The sequence below is a fragment of the Elephas maximus genome, chromosome 9 (genome assembly GCF_024166365.1).
Source record: "Elephas maximus indicus isolate mEleMax1 chromosome 9, mEleMax1 primary haplotype, whole genome shotgun sequence".
Taxonomy (NCBI): domain Eukaryota; kingdom Metazoa; phylum Chordata; class Mammalia; order Proboscidea; family Elephantidae; genus Elephas; species Elephas maximus.
Genome location: NC_064827.1, coordinates 15555840 through 15576030, shown reverse-complemented (window position 1 = coordinate 15576030; position 20191 = coordinate 15555840). Strand labels below are relative to the sequence as shown.

The window sequence follows — 20191 nt, the reverse complement described above, 5'->3', positions numbered from 1 at the left end:
GCTTGCTTCCCATGTGGAGGAGGCCTGGTCTGCTTGCCCTGCTCTTCACGGCATCAGGATGTGCACTCTTCCAGTAGGCACCCTGGATCAAGACCTGGGACCTGGGGAGTAGCATCTACCCAGACCCCATCCTCTGAAGAGGACATCAAGATGTGCCTCAAAACCATTCCAACCTATGGGAGCCAAATGGCCTGATGGAATATTAAATTTACTGACCTGCAAGGGACCGAAGGAGACCACCTAGCCGAAGGTAGAACCTCTGGGCCACTGTGAAGAGCAAACAAGTAAGCTTTATTCTTCAGAGACCAGCTCTGATTTGTACAGAGAATTGAGAAACTGAGAGGTTATACAATTTGTGACTTTCGCACCCCTCCATTCCCATCAATCCCAAATTCTCCTTCGTCTGAGCACCACTTAAAGAGATTGCTTGAGACGCGCTCATTTCAGACTGGGGCCTGGTGGCGCAGTGGTTAAGGGCTCGGCTGCTAACCCAAAAGTCGGCAGTTCAAATCCACTAGCTGCTCCTTGGAACCCCTACAGGGCAGTTCTACTCCATCCAAAAAGGTTGCAATGAGTCGTAATCAACTCGATGGCACCTAACAACAGCAACGCCTAAAACCGTCTTGTTCTTGTCAATGTATGGGTTTTGACAATTCATGGTCAGCTAATGCCCTGAGCCTCATGGCCCTGGCATAAAAATCAAATGTATCCTGGTATCACAGGTGTGCAAACTGAGGCACTGAAAGGTTAAGTTTAAAGTCGGGTAAAGATTCAAGAAAGGCCCCTTAGTTTGGGGCTTTGACCATTGTGGCTACTCAACTGACATGTCTGCAGGCACGACATATTAGCTTGTCAAATGTTTTTAATATACGTCATTGATTTCTAAGGTTAAAACACAAACACACAGAATTTTCCAAAGGAAAGATGTATTAAAAAATAAGACACTATTCAGCATGATGCCACTCCAGGTTAAAACAAATGCTTTACAATTTAGACCTCAAAGAAAATACTTGATGCCTTTACTCCATGGTTTGCAGCCGGTCCCTCTGTGAACTTGAACATCTTCTGTTAATTAGAACAACTTCAGACGTTTCCAGGATTCCGGTAAGCCATAAAGCACGCCACTGAAGGCTTGGGTTTGTAGAAAGCCTGGTCTGTGAGCTCGTGGTCTCAATAGGCTCTTGCAGCATCCAGAGGAAACTAGAGTACAGTAATTCTATTGGCCGTCTGTCCACTTCTGTTCACTGGAAATTTCTACTCATCTCTGCTTCTGAAAATCACTTTGGAAACTTCAGGGAAGACGATTCTCTTGGCTTTTTCAGTCCGGCAGCAAGAAGGAACCTCAGAACTCATGGGTGTCAGGTTTCAGTGGGGTATGTTTCTAAAGTGCAGTTGTGCTCCCTTAGGACCACAGCTCAAAGCCACAGGCTGCGAGGGAATAGGCCTGAGCGGTGAGGGTGCGCTGTGTGACCACCTCCAAGCACCGGGTGGGTGCCTTCTTGTCCTGTAACCAGTTCCAGAGTAAAGTGCTGGGTCACCCAAAGGCACTGAAAGTGCAAATGTAAGCTCTCCAGGCCAAGGGGTCCTTATTCAGAGTCCAGAAGCCTCTTGAGGCTGTCCCATCATGTCACCCCAGCTTCCGAGACCACAGGCTCAAATCTGGGAAGAGAAACCCACAAATAGGAAAAATCACTTTTCCGATTAGAAAATATATGTTGTTGTTGTTAGCTGCTGTCGATTGGCCCCTGACTCACGGCAACCACATGTACAATGGGATCAGATTTTTGTGACCCACAGGGTGATTTTTCAAAAGGAGGTAGATCGTCAGGCCTTTCTTTCTAGCCTATCTTAGTCACAAGCCTCCACTGACAGACAGGTGGTGGCCTTGCCCAGGAGTCAAACACAGGGTGTGAGTACACCGTGACAGGGTTACTGTCAGGGTGCTGGTGGGAGACAGGAAGAGTGCAGGGACCACTTTGATTCCTTTGCAGTCATATTTTGTGTTCATGAGGTGCCCTGTCTTATGCAGGAGCTGGACACAGATCCTGGAATCTGAGTGAAGGTCTTCCAGGGTTGTTTTCACAATTGTTCCCTCTGGAATTTGGGGGGCTGTCTATCTTCTGCAGAATTCTAATATGAGCAGTTTGGAATATTCTGAGTAGCTGATGCACAGTTATTTAGAAGTGTCTATGCTTTGCTTTTTTTTTTTTTTTTTTTAATGCTTTGCTTAAGGACCCCTGGTGTGCAGTGATTAAAGCCCTTGGCTGCTAACAAAAAGGTCGGTGGTTTGAACCCACCAGCTGCTTCTTGGGAGAAAGATGCGGCAGTCTGCGTCTGTAAAGACCTTACATACAACCTTGGGAACCTATGAGGCACTTCTTCTCTGTTCTACAGGGCCGCTATGAGCAAAGCTCGACGCCATGGCAACGGGTTTTTAGTTTGGTGTGCTTTGCTTATGATTCATTTTGGTGAACTCCCCAGCTCGTGTATCATGTCATATGATTTCTAGACTACAAAAGGAAAGGTGGCTCCTCCTAAGGAAGCTAAAAATACCTACTTCCCAATATGATCCAGCCTGCTGGACCCCAAAACACTGCTGCTCCTGTGTCAGAGATTTGCCGCTGGCCAGCAACCCCACTTCTCTTGACCTTGCCTCATGATCTCTTTCTTTCACAAGTTCTAGCTCCAGGCCTGTCAACCTCGTGAAGAGTTCTATTCCTCCAGCATTGACCTTAACCCACTCCTTAACACTCCTTAATGTTTGTTTGTTGCAAAACAGCAGCTGTTGATCGCATCACAGTTGAGTATCTTCTCTCTGCTCTTAAATCTTAGCCGTGTTTGTAAATTTGTGAGTCCAGCTACCCAGTACGGTATTCCCTGAGAGCGTTCAGGAATAGAAACATAAACCAAGCCAGTTGTCTTTGAGTTGATGCTGACTCATGGCAACCCCGTGTGCGTCAGAGTAGAACTGTGCTCCATAGGGTTTTCTTTGATCTCTTAAACTTTTAATTTTTGGAAAAATTTTGTTTGTTCTTTTGTGGTTCTTGAGAATGTACACAGCAAAACATACACTAATTCAACAGTGTGTACATGTACAACTTAGTGACATTGATTACATTCTTTGAGTTGTGCAACCATTCTCACCCTCCTTTTCTCAGTTGTTCCCCATTAACATAAACTCACTGCCCCCTAAGGTTCCTATCTAATCTTTCAAGTTGCTGTTGTCAGTTTGATCCCATATAGATAGTTCTTCAAAGAGCATGATGCTCAATCTTTAGGGTTTTCAATGGCTGATTTTTTCAGAAGTAGATCACCAGGTCTTTCTTCCAAGGCACCTCGGGTGGACTTGAACCTCTAACCTTTTGGTTACCAGCCAAGCATGTTAACTGTACTACCCAGGGACTCTGCTCGGGAATATAGACTGACAAAGACTGGGTGATTGTCCTGGGGCGGTACAGCTGACACCATCTTTGCTTTCCTAAGCAGGAGCAACTGGGATCGTAAGAACAGGCCCTGGCTGAAATGCCACTGAACGGGAAGACCCCGCACATGCCTAAACCATTCACTTGCCCTGTGGGCATTAGTTGAACAGCGGTTATTGTTTAATTTGAGCTGGGAGAGAAAAAGAGGTGAAAAGGAAAAGCAAAGTCATGCCTACTCACAGCTGCGTTCACGTCCCTCTTTACTATGGTGGCAGATCTTTCTCTTGTGCCTTAAAAAGAAAAATCCTGGTGAGGGAATAAGGTTATTAAGAAAATTGTCCTGTTTATAGCCTAAAAGATGGCAGAACACAGCCCTGGTGGTATAGTGGTTAAAAGCTAGGGTGAGCTATGGCTGCTAACCAAAAGGTGAGCAGTTCGAATCCGCCAGCCGCTCCTTGGAAACCCTCTGGGGGCAGTTCTACTTTGTCCTACAGAGTTGCTATGAGTCGGAATTGACTCAATAGCAATGAGTTTTTGGTTTTATTCAAGTCCAAATGTCCACCGGGGCTTGGTACCTCAGGCTGGGTACTGTATGAGGAAAACCTGACCCCTAGCTAAAAAAATGTGAAATAAGAAGCACCCTCCCCTTTCCGTTGCTTTGTCTTCATTTAACCCACAGAGGCTCAGAGGTTGAGGGGCTGCTAATTTGGGTATTCAACCCAGAAGTGGTTCTAGAATTATCCCTTTCTCTTCTGCTTTAGTCTGGACTGCCACTTCCTGCCTGCCTGCCTGGCCTGGCATAGAGCAGAGGGTCTGATCAGTTAATCTGTACTAAGGTGTAACTGACCTACCCAAGTCAGGCACGAAGCTCCAAATAACTCAGGAGCTGAAACACAAGTTCACTTACGCTGCTCTGCACCGAGTCTCCTGGGTTTCATCTCTCTCTCAGTCCCAGATTTCACGCGACCCCTCCCACTCTGATTGTCTGGCGGGACTTGCTGCCTGTCTCCTACCAGAGTCTGTGCTCCTGAACCCAGTCCATCTCTAATTCTGCTCTTGCAGAATTTACATATACTTCAAAGAGGCAGAGAAAGAATGGACAATTACAAGTTTTCTAACATAAATGCTCGAAGAAAAGGGGGGAGTCTCTTTGATTTTGTGCACCAGGGAGAATTCTTTTTTTTTTTTTTTCTTACTTTTAATTTTTATTTTCCCTGACATAAGAAAGCCATCTCAAGAGAAGTCAGGTGATTCATAGAAGTAAATGGTTCAAAGGACCACACCAGGTCCAAGTTTAAAGCCCTGTTCACAGGTCCAGCATTTCTCGACCTTCTTCTGTGATGCACAAGTTTTGTGTGCACAGCAGGCACATGCCATACATATATCCATGCATCTCCCAGGCAAGAAAGCAGATCAGAATGCAAGTGAGTTAGAGGAAGGCAATTTTACAGGCAGCCCTGATTTCACTCTGGTTCATTAAAAACAAAGAAACAAAAAAGAGAAATTTGCAAATTTCTTCACTTAACTCTCTTGCTAGTAGCACTCTCTCCCAGCTGCGACTGGGACCTGAGCCCTGGTATACGCAGCATGAGCGCTGAGTTCCTGATACCCTGGGATGAGGGGTGAGGAGGCTTAGTCTCCTCTTTATCTCCATGTCATTCTCCCAAAGAAGCAGGCGCAGAAGACCCAGCCACTCATTTCTGAAGTAACTAAAGGGTCCTTAGTCCACAGGCTTGGAACCTGGGGCTAAACAAGCTTTTCTTAAGGTAGGTAAAAGAATAGGACTGTAATGTGCTCCTTCTGCCATCACCATTTGAGGTCATGGATTTGCAGAAGTGATTCTATTTAAAATTCAGAGTTTTATGGGACATGACCCTGCAATTCTTCCCCTTTAGGGTGAAGCTCCTTTACCCCCACTTTTATTCATTCTTTCTCTCTCTGCTTTCTTTCCTCTCTCTCCCTCCCTCCTTCCTTCTTCCTCTTTGTCTCTCTTCCACCTACAGTTCTTTAGATTCTACAGCTGGAGGGGTTTTGTGGTCAGCGCCAAGGCTAGCGCACACGCGGGACAGGGGACAAACAGGAAGTGATGCTATTTCATGGCGGCTGTGAATATGGAAGTTAACGACTGAATATAGGATAACAACAACCTAAAAGCCCCAATCTGCAAACACTGACTGCCCCTTGCTGTAACTTGAATTATTCCCAGATGCAATTTCCTTTTCTATAGACAAGCCATGTGCTAACCAAAAAAAAAAAAAAAAACCCATTATTGTTGACTCAGCTCCGACTCATAACAACACTGTAGGACAGAGTAGAGCTGCCCCACAGGGTTTCCAAGGCTGTAGTCTTTAAAGGGAAACCCTGCTGGTGTAGTGGTTAAGTGTTACGGCTGCTAACCAAAAGGTTGGCAGTTTGAATCCACCAGGTGCTCTTTGGAAACTCTATGGAACAGTTCTACTCTGTCCTACAGGGTTGCTATGAGTCGCAACTGGCTCGATGGCAACAGGTTTGGTTTTTTGGTTTAATCTTTACAGAAGCAGACTGCCATATCTTTCTTCTGCCGAGTGGCTGGTGGGTTCAAACTGCGGTCCTTTTGGTTAGCAGCCGAGCATTTTAACCACTGCTCCAGCAGGGCTGCTGGGTATGGACAAAGGGACAATTTTGGAAAGCGCCAGGTAGGCCCCCTGATATTCTGGGAGTTTTGCAGGTGGGTCCTCCCTGGACGCTAGGGCAGACCCACAAGTGATCATCCTCTGGCTCGCAGGGCTCTGTCTTAGCTGGCGCAGTGGCATAGGAGTGGGTTAGGGAGCTACGACAGAAAGACCTCAGGGCACCCGCAGCCAGGTGCTCCCCTGCCTCCAAAAGGCCTCACTAACCTTCCTCCTTTCTTTACCCAGCCAGGTGATGTGGATTCCTGGGGGGCGGGAGAAGGCCTTAATCCGAAACAGGAAAGGATGGATAAAAATGGAAAGAGTCCCCAAACAGGTGCCCAGCATCCCTCCCACCAGCCAAACTCTGGCCAGCACAGTGCGGTCTGCATTGCCAAAATAACATTGCTCCGATGTGGCTGATGAAAAACTTCTCAGCTCAATGAACAAGGCAAATGACTTCAGCCACAGGAATGAAACATTCCCCTAGAAATATGCGGTATAAGGGACTCAGCTGCCTGAAGACTAGGGAGAGCCATTTTCTTCTGGGGAAGACCCATCAGGATGAGCCCAAAGAGGTTGATAAGCCCTGGATTTAGTGTGAAAGAGGGAAGCCACAGGCCTGCTGCACCAAACCAGAGCCTCCCGCGCTGCAGGCACCCAGTCAGTGCAGTGACCACGAATCAAACTGACTTACCTTTTCCCGAAGACAGCTTTCGGTGGAGCCTTTTCCTTAGGACTAGTGTCGCGGCCACGAAAATTAAGGCAACGATGCAGGTAGGGATGAATATGGGAAACAGCGGAGTTGTTGGGCTCTCAGGTTTCATGTGACCTGGTGAAGGAAGAGACCCAGCGTCCCGTTACATGGGGGCTTAGAGGTAATCCAACGGGCTGGCCCTGGGAGTGGGTTGTAGCTAACATGGCCACTCCCTGTTGCCGTTGAGTCGATTCCAACTCTTAGCGACCCTATATGACAGAGCAGAACTGCCCCATAGGGTTGCCAAGGAGCGGCTGGTGGATTTGAACTACCAACCTTTTGGTTAGCCACCTGAGCTCTTAACCACTACACCACATGGCCACTAGTAGTGAGCATTTTCTCCACACCAAGCACTGTTTTAAGTGCTCTGTGTGTATTAGCTCATTTGCTCCTCCCAACAGCTCTATTGTGATCCCCATTTTACTGGCAAAGGGAGTGCAGCACAGAGGCTGGGAAACCATCCCAAAGTTATACAGTAAGTGAGCTGAGATTCAATTTGGGCTGTCTGGTTCCAGATTCCATGCTTTTCAGCACTTCGATGTATCTATCGTATTATATCACCTATCTATCTATCTATCCATCCATCCACCCATCATCTTCATCACCACCATCACCATCTCTCTCTAGTGGAACAATCCCCCAGCCTGAAAACATCTTCCTTCCACTGACAAGCACTCAATAATGCTTGGAATATATACCATTATTTATTCAATTTCAAGAACTAACAGGACGCTTTCCAAAAAAATAGAACTTCCCAGGTAGTGCTAATACACTAAATCCAGGCATTCACACTTTAGTGCAAATTAACACAACTAGCCCTTTTCTTTGTATCAGCTAATCGAGGTCCCGGCACCAAGGAAAAAAGACGCACAGGTTTAGTAGGGAACTCTGGGTATCCATAGGTTAGAATAGGGCACCAGACCAACAAGCAGAAGAGCTGGAGGAGGGTTCACAGCAGAGATATGGGAAGGAGCCCAAGGTCAGAGCACATCGCGTAGTGAGCAGCAAGCAGAGTGCAGCAGGCAGGCAGCAGTGTGCAGTGCACAGTGGGCAGTGTGCAGTGAGCAGTGAGCATTGTGCAATAAGCAGCAAGCAGCACACTGTGAGCAGTGTGCAGTGAGCAGTGCACCGTGACCAGTGTGATGTGAGCAGTGTGCAGTGAGCAATGTGCTCTGAGTAGTGAGCAGTGCTCTATGCACAGTGTGCAGTGAGCAGTGTGCTGTGAGCAGTATGCTGTGAGCACTGCACCGTGAGCAGTATGATATGAGCAATGTGCAATGAGCAGTGCACTGTGGGCAGTGTGATGTGTGCAGTGAGCAGTGTGCTGTGGGCAGTGTGCAGTGAGCAGTGGGCTGTGGGCAGTGTGCAGTGTGCAGTGGGCTGTGGGGAGTGTGATGTGTACAGTGAGGGGTGTGCAGTGAGCAGTGCAGTGTGAGCAATGTGCAGTGAGCAGTGTGCATTATGCACTAAGCAGCAAGCAGTGCACTGTGGACAGTGTGCAGCAAGCAGTAAGCAGAGCCAGTGAGCAGCAAGCAGTGCACTGTGAGTACGGTGCAGTGAGCAGTGATAGTAGGCAGTGAGCAGTGCCCAGTGCCCAGTGCACAATGTGCAGTAAGCAGTGAGCAGCAAGCAGAGAGCAGTTTGCAGCAAGCAGCAAACAGAGAGCAGAGCACAGTGAGCAGAAAGGGAACAGTCATAAATGACTTTAAAAACTCTGTCATGAATAGTGAAAAATCCATGGGAGAATTATGACTTTGGTTCTTTTGTTGTTGGTATTTGTGCCACACTTTAACATAAAACAAAAATCCTCACAACTGGACCAATAAGTGACATAATGATGATCGAAGAAAAGATTGAAGTTGTCAAAGATTTCATTTTACTTGGGTCCACAATCAACTCCCATGGAAGCGGCAGTCAAGAAATAAAACAATGCATTGCACTGGGGAAATGTGCTACAAAAGTCCTCTTTAAAGTGTTGAAAAGCAAAGATGTCACTTTGAGGACTAAGATGTGCCTGACCCAAGCCACGATATCTTCAGTCACCTCGTATGCATGTGAAAGCTGGACAATGAATAAGGAAGACTGAAGAATTGATGCCTTTGAATTGTGGTGTTGGCAAAGAATATTGGATATACCACGGGCTGCAAAAGAATGAACCAATCTGTCTTGGAAGAAGTACAGAGTGCTCTTTGGAAGTGAGGACAGCGAGGCTTCGTCTCATGTACTTTGGACATGATATCCCGAGGGACCAGTCTCTGGAGAAGGGCATCATGCTTTGTAAAATATGATACCCCATGGAGTTTCCAAGGAGTGCCTGGTGGATTTGAACTGCCGACCTTTTGGTTAGCAGCTGTAGCTCTTAGCCACTATGCCACCAGGGTTTCTGATAAAGTAGAGGGTCAGTAAAAAAGAGGAAAACACTTGGTGAGATGGATTGACACAGTGGCTGCAACAGTGGGCTCAAACATAACAATGATTGTGACGATGACTCAGGACCAGGCAGTGTTTTGTTCTGTTGTGCATAGGGTCACTGTGAATTGGAACAGACTCAATGTTACCTAACAACAACAACAATTTGTGCCACAAACAAGAACATCTTCAGGTTCTCTAGTCTGGTTACCCATACAGTCTAGTGGCTGGGAAGATGAGACTGGGATTCTCCAAGACTAATCTCCAACCCATTGATCTGACGTTTGTTGAGCATTTATTATGGGCAAAGCACTCTGCTTTCCCTTTAGTCTGGAAACAAGGAAGATCCATGTGAACAATGAAAGTATATGGAAAATAAAAAAGCAGTAAAAGAAAAAAGACAAGCACGACCACAAGGCAATCACGGAACAGGACAGGTTTTGGTCCTAGGAGGCAAGATTAGGGAAAGGTCACTGGTACTCTGGAGTTACCTTCTCTTGGAGAAGACTTGAGCTGCCCTGGAGAGAAGGTGGGCTTGGAGCGGGGGGAAAAGGTGAATGGTATTTTATGTGGAAGAAAATGGATGTCCAAAGGAGGTGTGGAGGAGGGGAAGTGACAAGCAAGTTCAGAGAGCACACAGTGGTGAAGACGAGCCGGCTAGAGCTGAGGCTCTTTGTCAGGGAATGTTGTTGTTGTTTGCTGCCTTTGAGTCAGCCCTGAAGCATGGCAATCCCATGCATAATGGAACAAAACGCTGCCTCGTCCTGTGCCATCCCATGCTCAGTAGCAAATCAGACCATTGTGATCCATAGGGTTTTCATTAGCTGAGTTTTGGAAGTAGATAGCCAGGCCTTTCTTCCTAGTCTATCTTACTCTGGAAGCTCCACTGAAACCTATTCAGCATCATAGCAAAATGCAAGTCTCCACTGGCAGATGGGTGGTGGCTGTGCGTGAGAGGCATTGACTAGGAATTGAACCCAGGTCTCCTGCATGGGAGGTGAGAATTCAACCACTGAACCACAAATGTCCCCTGTCAGGGAACAATAGGATGAAAGCTAGGAAGGCTGGGTAAACCACATTGAGAATCTCTGGACAGCACAAAGATTTCCCTATTTCACTGCTGGGCACCTTCACACGTGATACCTGAAGAGATCCTGAGCTCTGATACAGACCCCCCAGGTCATTCCCATCACCGTTGACTCTTCAGTCACCCATTTCTACCAGTGGGAGAGGGACCAACCTACTCCATTCCTAGCTTATCAAAGCATCAGGACTTCTGCAGAAATGGTCAGTCTGCTCTTTCATTTCTCTACCACCTAGGAAAAGCCACTGAGGCCATCAGGGTACAAAGGATGGACTCGAATTATTTCAAAACTCACCTTTCCCAGGCCCCTGTCTACCTGCAGAGATCCTTATATGAGTGCCCTTCTAGAAAACCACATTTCATCCAAGGAGAACAAAGTACTGGGATACACTTACTCCCCCGCCCCCCCAAAAAGAAAAACCAAAGCCATTGCCGTCGAGTCGATTCCCACTCATAGTGACCCTATAAGACACAGTAGAACTGCTCCAAAGGGTTTCCAAGGAGTGCCTGGTGGATTTCAACTGCCAACCTTTTGGTTAGTAGCCGTAGCTCTTAACTACTACACCACCAGGGTTTCCAGGGCTACACTTAAGTGGGCAGGAAATTCCACATAACAAACGGCAGTTGAGTCAACAATTCCAGGAACAGTAAGTGCCCTTGGGATTGTTAATATTTAAACCTCTAACACTCTAGTGTGAATTAGTTATACCTCATTTTTCATAAGCTGGAAAGTCTGGTGGTCTTAGCAGTAAAAAAAGAGGTAGCGAAGGTTGAAAGATCAATTTGCCTCATTCGTTATTTTCACCCAAAGTTGGGCCTAAAAATGGTGTATTTCTAATACCTTTATTTCATTCAAAGTAACCTCCTTGGCAGGACTCCTCTTCCTTACTTCATCATCATAACATAGAGAGAAGCTGGGCTAAGTTTAGTGTTGGAATTGAGCAGCAGATTGGGGTAGGCAAGTGGTGAGGTGGTGGAGGGAAACGACAATATGGCTGACTGCGTTCGAAAACTGCTTTAGAGAGGATTTATTTATTTATTTTTTTCAGAAGAAAATACTAGGGAATTAACGATGAGATGGATATTTAGTCACTTCATAGATCCCAGAATCTGGTCTGGGAATCGGGGTCAATCTATGATAAGATTTCCTTTGACTGGGACAGAGCAGTGGTCGCTGATGCCCTGACTCACGTCCTGTTGGCCTCGCCTCTGATTTCTGCCCTAGCTGAGTGTGGCTGAATGGCGGATGGTTCTCTGAAGGAGAATCATGGCCCCCCCACCCCAAGAGCTCCATGTCCTGATCACTGGAGCTTGTGACTGTGTCGCCTTACATGGCAAAAGGGATTTTGCGGATGTGATTAAATTAGTGATCTTAAAATGGAGAGAATATTCTGCATTATCCTGGGGGGCGAGGAGTAATATAACCAGAGAGGTCCTCAAAAGATGGAAGAGGGAGGTAGGATAGTCAGAGAAAGAGACGTAATGACAGAAACAGAGGTCCAAGTGATGACATTCTTGGCTTTAAAGATGGGGATGGGGTGGGGAACCCAGCAATGCAGGTGGCGTCTAGAAGCTGGGAAAGGCAAGGAGACAGAGCCTCGCCTAGAGCCTCAAGAAGGGATGCAACCCTGCTGACACCTTGACTTGAGCCCAGTGAAACCCATTTTCGACTTTTGATCTCCAGAACTGTAAGATAATAAATTTGTGTTGTTTGGAGATACTAAGTTTATGGTAACTTATTACAGCAGCCATAGGAAATTTATACATTTCGTAATAAAATGACCCGTCTCTTCTGGAATGATTATTATACTAGATGTTGACTGTTTTTTATAAAATGTCCTTGTTTGGGAAATAAACAGTTGCCAGTTCCCCAGAATTGTTTGACATTTTGCTGGTGTTTTATGTATAAAGCTCGAAAGCACAGGATATACTTCAAAAAACATCCAGTACAGCTAGCTGAGCCTCTGGAGCTTTCTGTAAGAGGCCAGCCTGTCTGGCAACACCCCAAACCAGCTGACTAACTGCAAGACCAGCAGAGAAACATTCATCCTGCTGACTCACAAAACCAAAAAACAAAAGCCACTGCCATCAAGTCGATTCCGACTCATAGGACAGAGTAGAGCTGCCCCCTATGGTTTCCAAGGAACGGCTGGTGGATTTGAACTGCCGACTTCTTGGTTAGCAGCTGAACAGTTAACCACTGTACCACCAGCGCTCCTGCTGACTCATGGTACTGTGCAGTCAAACTTGTAGTCAGCTCCTGCCTGGGGTAGTTAGTGTTGTGCTGGCCATTTCCTGTTTGCCTCTGCAGACCCACACTCTCCTCTCCCAGCCCTGAGAAGCTGACCTTTACCCGATCAATCAGTGGGCCCCTTACCCTCTGACTTCCCATTGGGTTCAGCCAATGGGAGGCTGTTATATAAATAAGGCAAAGGTAGCCCTCTGTGTATTGACCTCAAGTTGTTTCTTCATAGCAAGCAGAGATTCCTTAGCCTGCTGCTGCCAAACACAAATTTGTACAATTATTTTTAAAATAGCCCAAATAAGCAAATTTCTAGTCAAGAGCCTGCCTATTTCACATATCTTGCAAAACTGTGCCAAACATCTGCTAGCCTCCAATAAGATAAAACTCTTTAGATGTAAGGACCCTAAGGTGCTTCTCCACCACTGGTCTGTCAGTTTGTTGTACTGTGCTGGCTGGCGTGTTGCTGTGATGCTGGCAGTTATGCCACCAGTATTTCAAATACCAGTAGGGTCACCCATAGTGGACAGGTTTCAGCAGAGCTTCCAGACTAAGACAGATTGGGAAGAAAGGCCTGGCAATCTACTTCCAAAACTTAGCTGTTGAAAACGCTATGGCTCACAGCAGAAAACTGCCTGATACAGTGCTGGAAGATGCGACGTTGGTTGGAGAGCACTCAAAATACCCAGTGGCCACAATGATGGACTGAAGCATACCAATGATTGTGAAGATGGCCCAGGACCAGACAATGTTTTATTCTGATGTACCTAAAGTCATCGTGAATTGTTGCCAACTCCATGACAACTAACCACAACAAGGTGCTGGGATCTCCAGAGCTCTGTGACCCAGAGACTGCCTACCTTGCTGCAAAAGGACACTGTATAAGGACACGTAAGCTCCCCACCTTCTCTTCCTCTGGGTTTTCAAACCTTCCTCCCATTTGCTGGCTGCCTGTGTTGCTTGCCCCTGGAAGGCCTCCTGCTGTGGGGGACCACCCCCTGCGTGTGGCTGCCAATGCATAGGCCTCAAAACTGCTATCTCATGGTCGTATCTCTTTCTTGATTAGCCCCAAATTCCCTTGAACTCACTATGGAAGCACCAGCAGGAGATTGGAGGGGGAGAGGAGAATGAGGTTGGGGTATTCATGCAGCCAGCTTCCACCCTGTGTAGTTCCTGCAGCTGTAGCCTCCTTCTCCTGCAGACCATGGCTGCCCCTAGCTGCCTCTCCTGGTCCCAGTGACCACTCACTCCAACACTGGGAATTGCTCCCCCACTGCTGAAGCCCAGGGTCCTGCACTAGCCTTTGTTGGTTTCTCTAACCTCTGCTCAGACCTTCATTGCATTCTCCTCCAGTTACCCATTTTGACTGTACATCTCCTTCCTGCCTGGGCCCTGGCAGATGGAGCCAAGAAGTGGGCAGATGTTACCTTGAGGATCAATGATAGCCGACGTACGTTCCTTCATGTTCTCATTCCAGAACACACAGCTGAAGTTTTGGCCAAGTTGTGGCTTTAAGCGCAGAACACTGGTGACCCGGTAGAGGTTCTCAGGGGTCTTCATGTGGCTGGTGTTGGCAGGAACGCTGACGTTTGGCCAGGAAACTTCTGCTAGGGGATACCCTTCGGCCTGGCAGGTGAGCTCCACCTCACCTGTTCCTGGGACCTTAAGGACCTGAGTGTTTATTTTATTGTAGGAAGCTGGACAATAGAAGAAAAAGAAACAAGCCTTTTCCGATTCTTGTAGAACTCTGTATTCAGTGCCATGTGAAATGAATAAAATGATCATTTTCAATATTAAGTAATAATGATTTTCATATATCAAATACTTTCCCAGTGCCAGATATCATGCTATGTTATATATATTGAACTCTTAATTCTTATAATACAACAAAGAAGGCATTTGTTGCTAGTCCCATTTTTTGTTGGAGGTAACTGGAGCTAGAGAGGTTGAGTATTTTGCCTACAGTCACATGGCTCATAAGTGGTGGAGCCAATATTTGAGCAGTGAAAGTCTGATTCCAAATCTCAGCAGTGCTCTAAGTCACTGCAACATGTGGCTTCCTGTAGGACTGGAAATTCTCTCACAACTGTGGGTTGGGGGGGGTAAATAAAATCACAAAATAACCCCAAATCTCACTTAGTTGGTGCTTTTTCAAACGTCTTCAGGAGAAAATTGACTTTCTACTTCCCCCTTTCCACTGTTCTCTTTGATGTCAAGAGGAGAAAAAATAAAGACCTAGATAATAAATCTATCGCTAGTCAGGAGTTGGGTGTAATTATTATGTATTTCTTCTGCCTGACACATACACACGTGTGTGCACACATGTACATGGTTCATGCACACACATGCATGTCTGCACACACATGTCTGTGTGGTATATCCTGAGTGAACTAATCATTATAGCTCCCTGCCCTCTAGAAAACTGAGATCTAAATGGACACAGATGATATTGAGAGCAACGGGATTACACAAGGACAAATTGTCCAATTATCTGAGATAATAGCTAAAAATAACTCAAGCATTAACACTATATGCAGATACCAGGGAGTGTGGAAAGTAACCTGTTGGAAGAGGAAGACGGAATGAACACTGACTTTGATCAGGTAGGAAATGTTTCTTTAAGAAATAGAATTTCAATAAAAATCTTTGGGAAGGAAAAAAATATATATGGCATGGGTATAATGAAACTATTTTTTTCTAAAATTGTTGAGAGGCGTATAAATGTATATAAACATTTTGAAAAGTAACTTTGCATTGAAATAATAACAGCCATGTGGAAAACTTCAAATATGTGTGATTTATTAAGTGCTTTCCATGTGCTGAGCTTTGAGCTTTTACATACCATGGATGAGGAAGAGCTGTTCATGTCCTGCTCTGAAATGTTTGCCCCTCGGCCCCCCTCCCTTGTTGTGTGTCCATATGTTAAAACAAACAAACAAACAAACAAACAAACAGAAAACCAAACCTGTTGCCGGTCAAGTTGATTCCAACTCATAGCAACCCTACAGGACAGAGTAGAACTGCCCCATAGGGTTCCCAAGGAGTGACTAGTAGATCCGAACTGCCAACCTTTTGATTAGCAGCCATGCTCTTTAGCCACTGCATCACTAGGACTCCCTAATTTGATTGGTTATAGCAGAGACACTCACTAGGTAACAGTTCATTAGGCAGCAGGGTAACTGCACCCCGATGTATAATCTGTGGACCCTGCAGCCTACTCTGAAGTTCTGGTCTCCATGGGGTAAGCTTCCCCAGCTAGGCCTGCCCGCCTGCCTCACAGGCTCTGATGTCTTCCTTTGTTGTTATTGTTGTGAGCTGCCTTCAAATCAGCCCCTGGCTCATGGTGTCCCCATGCACAACAGAATGAAACTAGGCCTGGACCCGTGCCACCCCCATGGTCAGTTGCAGCTCAGACTGTTGTGACCCGTAGGGTTTTCACTGAATGATTTTCGGAAGTAGATCACAGGTCTTTCTTCCGATTCCATCTTGGTTTCGAAGCTCTGCTGAAACCTGTTTAGTATCGTAGCAACACACAAGCTTCTGCTGACAGACAGGTGTTGGCAGTGAATGAGGTGCATTGGCTGGGAATCAAACCCGTGTCTCCTGTATGGAAGGTGAGAATTCTACTACTGAACCACCACTGCTGCCGATATCTTCCTGTTGTTGTTGTTAGGTGCCATCGAGTCAGTTCCGACTCATAGCGACCCCAGGCACAACAGAACGAAACGCTGCCCAGTCCTGCGCCATCCTTACAATCGTTGTGATGCTTGAGCTCACTGTTGCTGCCACTGTGTCAATCCACCTCGTTGAGGCTCTTCCTCTTTTCTGCTGACCCTGTACTCTGCCAAGCATGATGTCCTTCTCCAGGGACTGATTCCTCTGGACAACATGTCCAAAGTATGTAAGACACAGTCTCGCCATCCTTGCTTCTAAGGTGCATTCTGGTTGTACTTCTTCCCAGACAGATTTGTTCATTCTGTTGGCAGTCCATGGTATATTCAATATTCTTCACCAATACCACAATTCAAAGTTGTCAATTCTTCTTCGGTCTTCCTTATTCACTGTCCAGCTTTCACATGCATATGACGCGATTGAAAATACCATGGCTTGGGTCAGGTGCACCTTAGTCTTCAAGGTGACACCTTTGTTCTTCAAAACTTCAAAGAGGTCCTTTGCAGCAGACTTACCCAATGCAATGCGTCTTTTGATTTCTTGACTACTGCTTCCATGGCTGTTGATTGTGGATCCAAGTAAAATGAAACCCTTGACAACTTCAATCTTTTCTCCATTTATCATGATGTTGCTCATTGGTCCAGTTGTGAGGATTTTTGTTTTCTTTATGTTGAGGTGCAATCCATACTGAAGGCTGTGGTCCTTGATCTTCATTAGTAAGTGCTTCAAATCCTCTTCGCTTTCAGCAAGCAAGGTTGTGTCATCTGCATAACACGGGTTGATAATGAGTCTTCCTCCAATCCTGATGCCCTGTTCTTCTTCATATAGTCCAGCTTCTCAGATTATTTGCTCAGCATACAGATTGAATAGGTATGGTGAAAGAATACAACCCTGACACACACCTTTCCTGACTTTAAACCAATCAGTATCCCCTTGTTCTGTCCGAACAACTGCCTCGATCTATGTAAGGGTTCCTCTTGAGCACAATTAAGTGTTCTGGAATTCCCATTCTTTGCAATGTTATCCATAGTTTGTTACAATCCACACAGCTGAATGCCTTTGCATAATCAATAAAACACAGGTAAACATCCTTCTGGTATTCTCTGCTTTCAGCCAGGATCCATCTGACATCAGCAATGATATCCCTGGTTCCACGTCCTCTTCTGAAACCGCCCTGAATTTCTGGCAGTTCCCTGTCGGTATACTGCTGCAGCCGTTTTTGAATGATCTTCAGCAAAATTTTGCTTGCGTGTGATATTAACGATATTGTTCTATAATTTCCAAGTTCGGTTGGATCACCTTTCTTGGGAATAGGCATAAATATGGATATCTTCCAGTCAGTTGGCCAGGAAGCTGTCTTCCATATTTCTTGGCATAGACAAGTGAGCACCTCCAGCGCTACATCTGTTTGTTGAAACATCTCAGTTGATATTCCATCAATTCCTGGAGCCTTATTTTTCACCAATGCCTTCAGAGCAGCTTGGACTTCTTCCTTCAGTACCATCGGATCATACCCCACCTCTTGAAATGGTTGAACATCGACTAATTCTTTTTGGTATAATGACTCTGTGTATTCTTTCCATCTTCTTTTGATACTTCCTGCGCCGTTTAATATTTTCCCCATGGAATCCTTCACTATTGCAACTCAGGGCTTGAATTTTTTCTTCAATTCTTTCAGCTTGAGAAATGTCAAGCGTGTTCTTCCAATTTTCCTAGATTCATACTTCGTACATTCCAGGTTCTGATTATTAATGGCTGTTTGCAGCTGTTTCTTCTCATTTCGTGTCGTGCCACATCAAAAAATGAAGGTCCCGAAAGCTTTACTCCATCCACGTCATGGAGGCAGCTCTTCCCCAGTCATCTTTTCAGTGCCTTCCAACCTGGGGGGCTCATGTTCCAGCACTAAATCAGACAATGTTCCACTTCTATTCATAAGGTTTTCACTGGCTAATGCTTTTCAGAAGTAGACTGCGGGGTCCTTCTTCCTAGTGTGTCTTAGTCTGGAAGCTCAGCTGAAACCTGTCCTCCAGGGGTGGCCCTGCTGGTATCTGAATACCAGTGGCATAACTTCCAGCTTCACAGCAACACGGAAGCCCCCACAGTATGATAAACTGACAGACACTTGGGGGGATATCTTCCTAGCTCACAGTATTCCAGCTTCTTCTAGGGGCTAGGCGAGTCAGGCAGATTTTCTTATCCTTGAAGCTGGGTGTATGAGTGAGTGTTATGGATTGAATTGTGTCCCCCCAAAAACGTATGTCAACTTGGCTAGTCCATGATTCCCAGTATTGTGTGATTGTCCACCATTTTGTCATCTGATGTGATTTTCCTTTGTGTTGTAAATCCTACTTCTATGATGTCAATAAGGCAGGATTAGAAGAAGTTATGTTAATGAGGCAAGACTTAATCTATAAGATTAGGTTGTGTCTTAAGTTAATCTCTTTTGAGATATAAATGACAGAAGTGAGCAGAGAGACATGGAGACCTCATACCACCAAGAAACAAGAGCCAGAATAACACATCCTTTGGACCCAGGGTCTCTGTGTCGAGAAGCTCCTCGACCAGGGAAGATTGATGACAAGGACCTTCCCCAGAGCCAACAGAGAGAGAAAGCCTTTCCCTGGAGCTGGCACCCTGAATTCAGACTTCTAGCCTCCTAGACTGTGAGAGAATAAACTTCTGTTTGTTAAAGCTATACACTTGTGGTATTTCTGTTACAGCAGCACTAGATGACTAAGACAGTGAGCTTGGGGTCTGATCTGCAAACCTGAACTCTTAGACTGATAATGAGGGAGCAAGAAGCAAGATGCTCCGTGTTCTAAGCCGTGTTCTCCAGCAAAGAGGAAAAACAGGAAGCATGTGTTCACCCTAATATTAATAAAAAATGAGGCCCATTTTCCATCTGGCTGTTGATTCTTATATGTATAGAGCATTTAGTCAAGAACTTGGAGAGGAGCAGGGGTAAGTGGCTCCAAACCTGACTCCAGGTCCTTAACGCATGCTGTTCTTGTTGTTAGTTGCCACTGAGTTGGCTCCAACTCATGGTGACCTTGTATATAACAGAATGTAACATTGGCTAGTCCTGTGCCATCTTCATGATCGTTGCTATGCTTGAGCCACTTATTGTGGCTATGGCGTCAACCCATCTCATTGAGGGTTTCCCTCGTTTTCGATGACCTTGTACTTTACTAACCATGATATCCTTTTCTAGTGATTGGTCTTTCCTGATGATGTGTTCAAAGCAAGTGAACTGAAGCCTCACCACCCTCGCTTCTAAGGAGTATTCTGGTTGTATTTCTCCTAAGACTTATTTGTTCATTCTGGCAGTCCATGATATATTCAATATTCTTCACCTAACACATACATCGTCTCATTGAAACTACACAAAGACCCCATGAGGTAGGTACAATTTATATCCACGCTTTGTCGATGAGGAAACAGGTGGGTTTCAGCGTTGGGGACCTGACACATGCCCTTCTCTCCTACAGTTCTGCATTCTGCGCAGGGTCACCCAAAGAGAATGATTCTCTGTCTAGCAGCAGAGGTCTGAGGATGGAGCAGCATAAACAGGAAGAATAGGCTTTCCTGGGAGACTTAGAAAGGAGCTCTGGTGGCACAGCGGTTAAAGCGCTCAGCTGCTGTTGGAATCTACTAGCTGCTCCATGAGAAAAAATGTGGCAGTTTGCTTCTGTAAAGACTACAGCCTCAGAAATCCTATGGGCAGTTCTACTCTGTCCTATAAGGCCTGTATGAGTTGGAGTCAACTTGACAGCAGTGGGTTTGGCTTTTTGGGTTTTGAAGCACCCGGAGTAGTAGAAGATGAAGAGAATCAGGTTCTAAAGCAGCCTACTGAAAGGCTTGACCTGGATGGACTCACTAGTCTCCATGGAGCTTAATTTTGGCCTATTTCTAGCAATTAAACATCTGAAGTCCCTGGTTAAGCACTCGGCTACTAGC

General features: G+C 45.8%; 1 protein-coding gene across 4 annotated transcripts in view; it reads right to left on the bottom strand.

Moving 5' to 3' along the window:
- Positions 1-270: 270 nt before the first annotated feature.
- The window catches only part of PDCD1LG2 (programmed cell death 1 ligand 2), an 81528-nt gene continuing 61607 nt past the window's right edge, over positions 271-20191 (bottom strand). For 2 of the 4 annotated variants that reach the window (XM_049895849.1, XM_049895848.1), the window contains 4 exons: positions 13990-14259; positions 6768-6902; positions 3663-3728; positions 271-1659 (listed from right to left, as the gene is read on the bottom strand). In XM_049895849.1, the coding sequence (XP_049751806.1) occupies positions 1628-1659; positions 3663-3728; positions 6768-6902; positions 13990-14259 (503 nt within the window). In that variant the 3' untranslated portion in view covers positions 271-1627. The remainder of the gene's footprint in view (positions 1660-3662; positions 3729-6767; positions 6903-13989; positions 14260-20191) is intronic. The other 2 variants (XM_049895850.1, XM_049895851.1) reach the window with 2 other exon arrangements.